This window comes from Aotus nancymaae, unplaced genomic scaffold (assembly GCF_030222135.1).
Source record: "Aotus nancymaae isolate 86718 unplaced genomic scaffold, 86718_ANA_hifiasm-v0.15.2.pri h1tg000028l, whole genome shotgun sequence".
Taxonomy (NCBI): domain Eukaryota; kingdom Metazoa; phylum Chordata; class Mammalia; order Primates; family Aotidae; genus Aotus; species Aotus nancymaae.
In genome coordinates this window covers 39370093-39382703 of record NW_026988441.1, presented here as the reverse complement: position 1 = coordinate 39382703, position 12611 = coordinate 39370093, and the positions used below count along the sequence as shown (strand labels likewise).

The 12611-nt window shown below is 50.5% G+C and overlaps 1 protein-coding gene across 2 annotated transcripts in view; it reads right to left on the bottom strand.

The window, feature by feature from the left end:
- Positions 1 to 39: 39 nt before the first annotated feature.
- The window catches only part of PLIN3 (perilipin 3), a 29592-nt gene continuing 17020 nt past the window's right edge, over positions 40 to 12611 (bottom strand). For both annotated transcript variants that reach the window (XM_064380734.1, XM_064380735.1), the window contains exons 6-8: positions 9877 to 10076; positions 8158 to 8283; positions 40 to 912 (exon numbers count right to left, since the gene is read on the bottom strand). In XM_064380734.1, coding sequence (XP_064236804.1) covers positions 568 to 912; positions 8158 to 8283; positions 9877 to 10076 — 671 coding nt within the window. In that variant the 3' untranslated portion in view covers positions 40 to 567. The remainder of the gene's footprint in view (positions 913 to 8157; positions 8284 to 9876; positions 10077 to 12611) is intronic.

The window sequence follows — 12611 nt, the reverse complement described above, 5'->3', positions numbered from 1 at the left end:
TGCGCGTGCACACACACACACACACACACACAGCCTGTATGCAGCTGTAGGTAAAGTTTATTAAGGCAATACTGAATGCCAGGGCGTTTCAACAAGGCGTGCCAGACAGGCCCCAGCATCCTTCTGCTCTACAATGAAGCTCAGAAGGTCAGCGGTCCATCCCGTCCCCAGGAGGCCCACTTAGACCAGAAATCCAAGTCCACACACTACAGGCTAATATCCAGGGTCATCGGTGTAGACAAAGTGGGACAGAGACTATATCCCCAATTTTTAACAAGGAAAAAAAAATTCTGGTTGGGGGGCAACCTTCCTGAAAAATATTTTTCTGGAAATCTCTTTCTACTGACTGATAGGGTGATGCTCAGAATATGCTTCTTCCAAGCTCAGAGGGGGTGAGAGATTGGTCAGCGGGGTGATGGCCCAGTTTTGAGAGCCTTAGCTTCCCAACTGACACAGCATAGAAGAGCTGGGAGGGGGGCTTAGAAAATCGGTTTGAAATGGGCCCCGGATTGAGGACTCCAGAGCTGCAGCATGGAAACGGGGCCCCCCGAGTCCTCTCCTCTCCCCCTATTTCTTCTCCTCTGGGGCTTTCTCAGTGATTCCAGGGGCAAAGGGTCCCACGAGCCACGTGACAGGCGTGTTCTGGGCCACGTATTCCACCATGTGGTCCAGGGCCTCACGGGCGCTGGCCACGCGCTCACGGCTCTGGGCCAGGATGCTGCTGGACAGGTCCTGGAAGGAGTGGATGCTGGAGAAGGTGGCTTGGAGCTCCTCCATCTGGTGGCGGGCCTGCTGCACCTGGTCCTTCACATTGCTGGGGAGGCCCTGGATGCTGGACCCCAGGGAGGTGCACGTGGCCTGGAGCTGCTGGGCAATGTCCCGGAACATGGTGAGAGCCCGGGACTCGACCTGCTGAGAAGGGAGATGGGGGTGCCAATCAGGACCATGTGTTTCAGCAAAGGCGATTGGAGCTGAAGCCAGGGAAAGAGGGGTTCTACCACTAACCTTCGAGAAAACCCTTTCCATAGGTGCAACTTTTTCTTTTTTTAATGGAGTCTCGCTCTGTCGCCCAGGCTGGAGTGCAGTGGTGCGATCTCGGCTCACTGCAACCTCCGCCTCCCAGGTTCAAGCGATGCTCCTGCCTCAGCCTCCTGAGTAGCTGGGACTGGAGACACGTGCCACCCCATATGGCTAATTGTTTTGTATTTTTAGTAGATACAGGGTTTCACAGTGTTAGCCAGGATGGTCTCAATCTCCTGACCTCGTGATCTGCCCACCCTGGACTTCCAAAGTGCTGGGATTACAGGCATGAGCCATTGTGCCCGGCATTTTTTTTTTTTTTTTTTTTTTGAGATGAAGTCTTGCTCTGTCCCCCAGGCTGGAGTGCAGTGGTATGATTGTGGCTCATTCTCCTGCCTCAGCCTCCCAGGTAGCTGGGATTACAGGCGTGCCACCATGCCTGGCTAACTTTTACATTTTTAGCAGAGATGGGGTTTCACCACGTTGGCCAGGCTGGTCTTGAACTCCTGACCTCCAGTGATCTTCCTGCCTCGGCCTCCCACAGTGCTGGGATTACAGGGATCAGCCACCACACCCAGCCTCTTTTCTTTTTTTTTTTTTTTGAAAGAGTCTAGATCTGTCACCAGGCACCAGGCTGGAGTGCAGTGGTGCAATCTCGGCTCACTGCAACCTCCGCCTCGCAGGTTCAAGCAATTCTCCTGCCTCAGCCTCCCGAGTAGCTGGAGTACAGGCAGGTACCACCATGCCCAGCTAATTTTTGTATTTTTAGTAGAGACGGGGTTTCACGATGTTGACCAGGATGGTCTCGATCTCTTGACCTCGTGATCTGCCCGCCTTGGCCTCCCAAAGTGCTGGGATTACAGGTGTCAGCCACCGCACCCGACTGCCTCTTTTCTTTTAATTACAAACAGGATCTAGGTCTTGTCGCCCAGGCTGGAGTGCACTGGCGCGATCACAGCTCACTGCAGCCTCCAACTCCTGAGCTCAAGTGATCTCTGATTTCAGCCTCCTGAGTAGCTGGGACTACAGGCACTCACCACCATGCCCAGCTACATTTTAAAAATTTTCTGTAGAGCCAGGATCTCACTAAGTTGCCCAGATCTTAAACTCCTGGGCTCAAGTGATCTGCCTGTTTCAGCTTCCCAAAATGCTGGAATTACAGGCATGAGCCACTGTACTCAGGCAGTAGTCGATTTTTTTTTAAAGGCATAGAAAATCACCAAGGAGATACAGGGAGAGCAGATGAAAAGCTGTTTGACGTTGTAAGTCATTAAGGAAATGCAAATCAAAACCACAAGGAGGCCGGGCGTGGTGGCTCACTCCTGTAGTCCCAGCATTTTGGGAGGCTGAGGCGGATGGACCGCCTGAGGTAAGTTCAAGACCAGCCTGATCAACGTGGTGAAACCCCCATTTCTACGAAAAATCCAAAAATTAACCAGGTATGGTGGTGGGTACCTGTAATCCCAGCTACTTGGGAGGCTGAGGTAGAATTGCTTGAACCCAGGAGGCGGAGGTTGCAGTGAGCTGAGATCGTGCCATTGCACTCCAGCGTGAGTAACAGAGCGAGACTCTGTCTCAAAAAAAAACAAAAAACCCAGCAAGGACATATCACTTCACAAACCCATTAGGATAGCTGGAAACGGTCAGATAATACCCACTGTCAGTCATGAGGTGGAGAAATTGGGCCAGGAGCGGTGGCTCACACCTGTCATCCCAGCATTTTGGGAGGCCAACATGAGTGAATCATGAGGTCAGGGGTTTGAGACCAGCCTGGCCAAGATGGTGAAACCCTGTCTCTACTAAAAACACAAAAATTAGTCAGGCACGGTGGCAGGTTTTTTTCTACGAGAAATACAAAAATTAACCAGGTGTAGTGGTGGGCGCCTGTAATCCCAGCTACTTGGGAGGCTGAGACAAGAGAATCGCTTGAACCTGGGAGGCGGAGGCTGCAGTGAGCCGAGATCGCGCCTCGTGCCACTGCACTCCAGCCTGGGCGACAGAGCAAGACTCCATTTCAAAAAAAAAATAAGAAGAAGAAAGAAAAAGAAAGAAACAAATGGTCAGATAATACCCACTGTAGGTCAAGAGCTGGAGAAACTGAAGACTCATGCATTGCTGGTGGCATAGTCACTCTGGAAAACAGTCTAGCACTTCCTCAAAAGTTAAACCATAGAATTATCATATGACTCAGCAATTCTAGTTGTGGGTGTGTGCACAAGAGAAACGAAAGCATACGTCCACACACAAAGACGTGCACACGGGGCATAGCAAAGAGTCCAAATGGCTCAAGTGTGTTTCGGTTGATAAATGGGCGAACAGAATGTGAGCCATCCATAAAAGAGAATATGACTCAGCGGCCGTGGAAAGTCTCGGTGCTCTGACCCAGGCCACAGCATGGAGAAACCCTGAGGATGCCACACTCAGTTCAGGAAGCCAGGCACAAAAGGCCACCCAGGGCCGGGCCCTCGGTGGCTCATGCCTGTAATCCCAGCACTCTGGGAGGCTGAGGTGAGCAGCTCACAAGGTCAGGAGATCGAGACCAGCCTGGTCAATATGGTGAAACCCCGTCTCTACTAAAAATACAAAAATTAGCCAAGTGTGGTGGCGGGTACCTGTCATCCCAGATACTCGGGAGGCTGAGGCACAAGAACTGTTTGAACCCGGGAGGCGGAGGTTGCAGTGAGCCAAGATCATACCACTGCACTCCAGCCTCGGTGACAGAGCGAGACTCCGTCTCAAAAAAAAAAAAAAAAAAAAGGCCATACAGTGTGTAATCCCATTTCTATGAAATGCCCATGACAGGCCCATCCACAGAGGCAGGAAGCGGATTCGTGGTTGGGAGTAGGAGAAAACGAAGAGACTGCTGATGGGAAAAGACTTTCTTTTTAGGGGCATGAGACGTGATAGTGACCGTTACGCAATGCTAAGAACTACTGATGTGTATGATTTAAAAGCGTGGTTTGTTTGGTATGCAAATGATATCTCCATAAAACTGCTAAAAAACAAAAAGTAGAAGCCAGGCGGGGACAGTCTGGAAGAACTTTCTAGGCAGAAGTTGTAAACCATCAGGGGAGAACACAGTTGAAATCAGAGAGCTAGGAAATTTCCTTGAAAATTTCCTTGGCCATGGAGTGAGATGAGCACAGATAGCGTTTGTGACCAGCCTGGCCAACATGGTGAAACTCTGTCTCTACTAAAAATACAAAAATTAGGCCAGGTGCGCTGACTCACACCTGTAATCACAGCACTTTGGGAGGCCAAGGCAGGCGGATCACTTGAGGTTAGGAGTTCGAGACCAGCCTGGCCAACATGACAAAACCCTGTGTCTACCAAAAACACAAAGAAAATTAGCTGGGCGTGGTGGCAGGTGCCTGTAATCCCAGCTACTTGGGAAACTGAGGCAGGAGAATCACTTGAACCCAGGAGGCAGAGGCTGCAGTGAGTAGAGATCATGCCACTGCACTCTAACTTGGGTGACAGAGTGAGACTCTGTCTCAGAAATAAATAAATGAAGAGAAAATACAAATACAAAAAGTAGCCGGGACCAGGCGCGGTGGCTCATGCCTGTAATCCCAGCACTTTGGGAGGCTGAGGCAGGTGGATCACTTGAGGTCAGGAGTTCGAGACCAGCATGGCCAACAGGGTGAAACCCTGTCTCTACTAAAAAAAAAAAAAAAAAAAAAAAAAAAAATTAGCCGAGTGTGGTGGTGCACGCCTGTAATCCCAGGTACTTGGGAGGCTGAGGCAGGAGAATAGCTTTAACCCGGGACGGGGAGGTTGCAGTGAGTAGACATTGCGCCATTGCACTCAAGCCTGGGCAACAAGAGCAAAACTCTGTTTCAAAATAAATAAATAAATAAATGAATAAATAAACAAAAGAAAACAAAATAGCTGGGCGTGGTGGCAGGTGTCTGTAGTCCCAGCTACTAAGGAGGCTGAGGCAGGAGAACTGCTTGAACCTCGGAGGCAGAGGTTGCAGTGAGCCAAGATCAGGCCATTGTACTCCAGCCTGGGCAACAGAGTAAGACTGTGTCTCAAAAAAAAAAAAAAAAGTCATGGACTGGGAGATAGGAGAGATAGGATTTTGCCCACTTGAGCCTAGGAATTACGGGAAGGCGCCCACGTGAGAGACGTAAGATCGTTTTTTTTTTCATTTGAAAGGTCATTCGGTCATTCTGGATGCTGCGCTTAGCAGTAGGAGAAACAGGAGAGTCTCAGGAGGCAGGGGGTCCAGGTCTCTCTGCCGAAGAGTTAGCATTTATAGAGACATTCGTATCTTCATACATCTCACTTTCGTAGCCTTACTATGTGCTTTAGATAGGAACTCATTTCAGCTTGTAAAAAACTGTGGCCGGGCACTGCGGCTCACGCCTGTAATCCTAGCACTTTGGGAGGCCGATGTGGGCGGATCATCTGAGGTCAGGAGTTCGAGACTAGCCTGGTCAACATGGCAAAAACCCATCTCTACTAAAAAAATACAAAAATTAGGCAGGTGTGGTGGCGTGCGCCTGTAGTCCCAGCTACTCGGAAGGCTGAGACAGGAAAATCACTTGAACCTAGGAGGTGGAGGTTGCAGTGAGCCGAGATCATGCCACTGCACTCCAGTCTGGGTCAATCAATCAATCTCAATCAATCAATCAATAATTGATCTGAGGCCAGGCATGGTGGCTCACGCCTGTATTTCCAGTGCTTTGGGAGGCCCAAGTGGGAGTACTGCTTGAGGCCAGGGGTCCAAGACCAGCTTGGGGAACACAGTTGAGATCCTGTCTCTACTAAAAATTTATTTAAAAAATTAGCCAGGCATGGTGGCATGTGCCTATGTTCCCAGCTACTCGGGAGGCTGAGGTGAGAGGACTGCTCCAGCCTGCACTGTGCAGCCAGTGAGCTGTGATGGCACCACTGCACTCCAGCCAGGGCAAGAGAGAGAGACCCCGCCTCAAAAAGAAATAAATAACAACGGCCGGGAATGGTGGCTTATGCTTGTAATCCCAGCACTTTGGGAGGCCGAGATGGACGGATCACGAGGTCAGGAGATCAACACCATCCTAGCTAAGACGGTGAAACCCCGTCTCTACTAAAAATACAAAAATTAGTTGGGCGTGGTGGCATGCACCTGTAGTCCCAGCTACTCGGGAGGCTGAGGCCAGAGAATTGTTTGAACCCGGGAGGCAGAGGTTGCAGTGAGCTGAGATTGTGCCACTGCACTCCAGCTTGGGTGACAGAGTGAGACTCCATCTCAAAAATAAATAAATAACAAATATTTCATAAATTGACATATAATCCACATACCATAAAACTCATCCTTTGAAGTGTACAATTCAGTGGTTTTTAGTATATTCACAAGATTGTGCAAATACTACCTTCATCTAATTCCAGGACTTTTTTTTTTTTTTTTTTTTTGAGACAGATTCTCCCTCTGTCACCCAGGCTGGAGTGCAGTGGCGCAATCTCAGCTCACAGCAACCTTCCCCTGCTCCTGGGGTTCAAACGATTCTCTTACTTCAGCCTCCAGAGTAGCTGGGCTTATAGGCACCTGCCACCAGGCCTAATTTTTTTTGTATTTTTGGTAGAGATGAGCTTTCACCAGGTTGACCAGGCTGGTCTTGAACTCCTGACTTCCAGTGATCTGCCTACCGCAGCCTCCCAAAGTGATGAGGTTACAGTCATGAGCCACCGAAACTGGCCAAATTATAGGATATTTGCATCACTCCCCAAACCAAAAGAAATCCTGTCCCCATTAGCAATCACTGTACATCCCCTCCCCCAGCCCCTGGCAAACCACGAATCCACTTCCCGTCTCTGGATTTGCCCATTCTGAGTGTTTCATATAAACAGAATCACACACTGTGGTGACTTTTTGTTTTTTTTTTTTTTGAGACGGAGTTTCGCTCTTGTCGCCCAGGCTGGAGTGCAGTGGTGTGATCTCGGCTCACTGAAACCTCAGCTGGAGTGCAGTGGGCTCACTGAAACCTCCACCTCCCAGGTTCCAGCAATTCTCCTGCCTCAGCCTCCCGAGTAGCTGGGATTACAGGCACCCGCCACCATACTGGGCTAATTTTTTGTATTTTTAGTAGAGATTAGGTTTCTCCATGTTGGTCAGGCTAGTCTCAAACTCCCGACCTCAGGTAATCTGGCTACCTCGGCCTCCCAAAGTGCTGGGATTACAGGCATGAGTCCCCACGCCTGGCCAGTTTCTCAGTATGTCCCCCAGGCTGGAGTGCAATGGCTCAATGGCTCACTGTACCTCCACCTCCTGGGTTCAAGCAATTCTCCTGCCTCAGCCTCCCGAGTAGCTGGGACTACAGGTGCATGCCACCACACCCAGCTAATTTTTGTATTTTTAGTAGAGACACCATGTTTCACCATGTTGGCCATGGTGGTCTCTAACTCCTGACCTTGTGATCTGCCCGCCTCGTAATTTTTGTATTTTTTTAGTAGAGACGGGGTTTCAGCATGTTGGTCAGGCATGGACTTAATGAGAGCTTAAGTGCGTGTTGGGACAGGCAGCGAGGCCCATTAGGCAACACAAGAGGCCAGGGCCTGGGATTGAGTGGAGGGGCCGGAGAACACGAGTCAGAAGTTGCTGCTGGGACCCAGATGGGTGAATATGAAAGACTCCAGGGGAAGAGAAGCATCCAGATTTGAGTTCAACAAGACACAGCTTAGCATTTAGCAATGAGATGCATTGCTATGAAATATTCTCTGATTCAGAAATCATCCAGATTACCTGAGGTCAGGAGTTCAAGACCAGCCTGGCCAACACGGTAAAACCCCATCTCTACTAAAAACACAAAAATAGCCGGGCGTAGTGGTGGGCTCCTGTAATCCCAGCTACTCAGGAGGCTGAGGCAGGAGAATTACCTGAACCTGGGAGATAAAGGTTGCAGCGAGCCAAGATCGCACCACTGTATTCCATCGGTAGAGCAGGATTTAAAAAAAAAAAAAGGAAGAAGCCATACCCATGCATGCCCAAGAGCAGAAATCAAGGCTGGCTTCCTGGAGGAGGTGTCACAAGCTCCTGAAAGCATGTGAGGCTTGGGAAAGCATTCGAAACAGGTAGGCCCATGAAGCAGAAGGGTACAGGGCGGCATTGGGACTCCAAGTACCCCGGGCCACCCCACAGTCCCCCATAGATACCTCTGGCTTGGTCAGCTCCTTCTCGGGGCCCTGGAGCTGCTTCTGGTTCCAGCTGAGCCACATCTGGTGCAGCTTCTCCTGGCCTTCCACCAGCTTCTGATCAACGCCATGCTTGACATTTTCCATCTAGGGCAGGGGAGAGAGAGGTGAGGGAAGGAGGCTCCCCTGGGAGAGGTGGGATTTCAGAGGGCACCCAGGGGATCCTTCTATCATGACTTACAGGACGGTCTAGAAAAGAGGAATGAGGGAGGAGCGGAGGAAGGGTTTCCCGGCTGTGGTGATACTGTGAGCTCTGGGGCCTTTGGTTTGACACACTCATGCTCTGTGTGGTTGGTGCAGAGTGGCTGGCATCCCCTGTAGCTCCTCCCACTGGGTCAATGTCTCCTCTGTTTGCAATGGAGCCCGGACACGTGACTGGCTTTGGCCAACGGGACATGAGCAGATGGAACTAGCTCAAGGCTTAAAAAGTGCTTGTGGCCGGTCGCGGTGGCTCAGGCCTATAATCCCAGCACTTTGGGAGGCCAAGGTGGGCGGATCACGAGGTCAAGAGATCGAGACCATCATGGCCAACATGGTGAAACCCCGTCTCTATTAAAAATACAAAAATTAGCTGGGCGTGGTGGCGTGCGCCTGTAGTCCCAGCTAGTTGGGAGGCTGAGGCAGGAGAACTGCTTGAACCCGGGAGGCGGAGGCTGCAGTGAGCCGAGATTGCGCCACTGCACTCCAGCCTGGCGCCTGGCGACACAGCAAGACTCTGTCTCAAAAAAAAAAAAAAAGTGCTTGTGATGAAATACTATTCAGCCTTCAAAAGGAATGAAGCAGGTTCAATTCCGCAATCCCAGTGCTTTGGGAGGCCAAGCGGGGAGGATCACTTGAGCTCAAGAGCTCCAGAACAGCCCGGGCAACACAGTGAGACCTCATCTCTATTTTTACATCAAATTTAAGAGAAAATTTAAAAAAAAAGAGGAATGATGGCAGATATATGCTCCAAGATCGGTGAACCTTAGAGACTGCAGTGAGCTTTGATCATGCACTCCAGGCTGAGCGACAGAGTGAGACTCAGTCTCTTAAAAAAAAAAAAGAAAGAAAGAAAGGGCTGGGCGCAGTAGCTCATACCTATAATCCCAGCACTTGGCCGGGCGTGGTGGCTCACGCCTGTAATCCTAGCAGTTTGGGAGGCCGAGGTGGGTGGATCACCTGAGGTCAGGAGTTCAGGACCAGTCTGGCCATCCTGGTGAAAGCCCATATTTAAAAAAAAAAAAAAAAAATCCCAGCACTTTGGGAGGCTAAAGCGGGCGGATCACCTGAGGTCGGGAGTTCAAGCCTGGCCTGACCAACATGGAGAAACTCCATCTCTACTAAAAATAAAAAAAATTAGCCAGGCGTGGTGGCGCATGCCTGTAATCCCAGCTACTCGGGAGGCTGAGGCAAAAGAATCGCTTGAACACAGTAGGTGGAGGTTTCGGTGAGCAGAGATCATGCCATTGCACTTCAGCCTGGGTGACAGAAGGCTCCGTTTCCAAAAAAAAAAAAAGGTGTGAGCCGCTGTGCCCAGCCCCAGACAGTGTGATCTGTGGCAGGAGCCTGGGCAAAGGCGTGTCCAACCAGAGAGTGCCAGGAGCAAGTGGGAAGGGCCCCGCCAGCCTGCAGAGGGGTGAGCAGTAGGCCAGTGAGCTCCCGATGGGTGTCTGCTGTGGGGTGAAGCCCCGGGAGCCTCACCAGGCTTAGGGCCTGCGACAGCTGCAGCAGAGCCTCCTGTGCCCTCTGCCTGGTGGCCCGGAGCTTGCCCAGTGAGTGCTCGTAGGCGTGCTGCCGCAGCCTCTCTGACAGGGAGCCCAGACGCACGAAGTAGCTCTGTTCCTGCCGCTGCTGCTGCACGGACGCGATGTCGAAGCCATCCAGGGACGTGGCGATGCGGGCTGTGGGGAAGAGCGGCAGGGTCTCCGTGAACACCAGGACGTGCAGCTGGGCTTGTCCCACGTGGGCGGTCCCAGGAATCACACTGTCCAGTTTGTTTGTTTATTTATTTATTTATTTACTTATTGAGACACAGTTTTGCTCTTGTTGCCCAGGCTGGAATCACACTGTCCAGTTGATTGATTGATTGAGATGGAATTTTGCTCGTCGCCCAGGCTGGAGGGCCATGGTGCACACTCGGCTCACTGCAACATCTGCCCCCCGGGTTCAAGCGATTCTCCTGCCTCAGCCTCCCGAGTAGCTGGGATTATAGGCATGTGCCACCATGCCTGGCTAATTTTGTATTTTTAGCAGAGATGGGGTTTCTCCATGTTGGTCAGGCTGGTCTCGAACTCCAAGCCTCTGGTGATCTGCCCACCTCCGCCTCCCAAAGTGCTGGGATTACAGGCGTGAGCCACCAAGCCCAGCCTATTTCTTTTTTTAAGACAGAGTCTCACTGTGTCTCCCAGGCTGGACTGCAGTGGCTCGATCTCGGCTCACTGCAACCTCCACCTCCCAGGTTCAAATGATTCTCCTGCCTCAGCCTCCTAAGTAGCTGGGATTACAGGTGGGCACCACCACATCCAGCTAGTTTTTGCATTTTTAGTAGAGACGGGGTTTCACCATGTTGGCCAGGCTTGTCTCATCCTGACCTTAAGTGATCTGCCCACCTCGGCCTCCCAAAGCGCTGGGATTACAGGCTTGAGCCACCGCGCCCTGCTGATATCCTAAGCTTCTTATCTGCAAAAATCCCAATCCCAGCACTGTGAGGGATGGATAAGGCAGTAGGATCCCTCCAGCCCAGGAGTTCTTGACGACACAGGGAGACCCCATCTTTACAAAAAATTAAATAAAGAAAAATTAGTTGGGCATGATGGTGTGTGTTTATAGTCTCTGTTACTCAGGAGGCTGAGGTAGGAGGCTCGCCTGAAGCCCAGGAGTTCCAGGCTACACTGACCTATGACTGCAACACTGCACTCCAGCCTGGGCAACAGAGTGAGACGCTATCTCTAAAAGAGAAAAACAAAAAAATGTGGCCGGGCTTGGTAGCTCATGCCTGTAATCCCAGCACTTTGGGAGGCCGAGTTGGGTGGATCACAAGGTCAGGAGTTCAAGACCAGCCTGGCCAACATGGTGAAACTCCATCTGTACTAAAAATACAAAAATTAGCTGCCTGTAATTTCAGCTACTTGGGAGGCTGAGGCAGGAGAACTGCTTGAACCCGGGAGGCAGAGGTCGCAGTGAGCTGATATCACACCACTGTACTCCAGCCTGGGTGACAGAGTGAGTAAGACTCTGTCTCAAAAAAAAAAAAAAGAAAAATGTTTGCTACCCCTGGCCTATGGGGAAGTGAGTTTGTTAGTAAGCCTCAATTTCCCCTTTTGTACACCAACCCTAGTCAGAGCTGCCTGAAGGGTGATATTTGGAATAGTTTGTACCCAGAAAGTTACACAATAAATGCTTCACTCTTTCATTATGTATTTATAGCAGATGATGGAGCTTCCAATTTATAGTAATGATCAGGTTTCATCTCTAAAAGAATCCAGAAAAGTTGATCTAAAGAAGAATATCAGGCCAGGCATAGTGGCTCACACCTGTAATCCCAACACTTTGGGAGGCCCAGGCGGGCGGATGGCTTGAGGCCAGGAGTTCAAGACTAGCCTGGCCAACATGGTAAAACCTTGTCTTTACTAAAACTACAAAAATTAGCCAGGCATGGTTGTATACACCTGTAATCCCAGCTACTCAGGAGGCCGAGGCATGAGAATCTCTTAAATCCGGGAGGCGAAGGTTGCAGTGAGCCTAGAATGTGACACTACACTTCACCCTGGGTGACAGAGCAAGACTTCATCTCAAAAAAAATTATAAATACATACATAAATAATAATAATAAAGAAGAAGAATATCAGGCCAGGCATGGCGGCTCATGCCTGTAATTCCAACACTCTGGAAGGCCACAGTGGGTCCTTGGCTTGAGCTCAGGAGTTTGAGGCCAGCCTGGGCAACATAGCAAGACCCTGTCTCTATAAAAAATTCTAAATAATCTGTTTTAGGCCAGGTGCGGTGGTTCATGCCTGTAATCCCAGCACTTTGGGAGGCCGAGGAGGGCAGAGCACACAGTCAAGAGATCAAGACCATCCTGGCCAACATGTTGAAACCCCGTCTTTACCAAAAATATAATAATTAACCAGGTGTGGTGGCTCATGCCTGTAGTCCCAGCTACTCGGGAGGCTGAAGCAGGAGACTCACTGGAACACAGGAGGCGGAGATTGCGCGAGCCAAGGTGGCGCCATGGCACTCCAGCCTGGAGACAGATCAAGACCGTCTCAAAAAAAAAAAAAAATTAAAAAAGTTTAATTTGGGCCGGGCGCAGTGGCTCACGCCTATAATCCCAGCACTTTGGGAGGCCGAGACGGGTGGATCACGAGGTCAAGAGATCGAGACTATCCTGGTCAACAAGGTGAAACCCCGTCTCTAGTAAAAATACAAAAATTAGC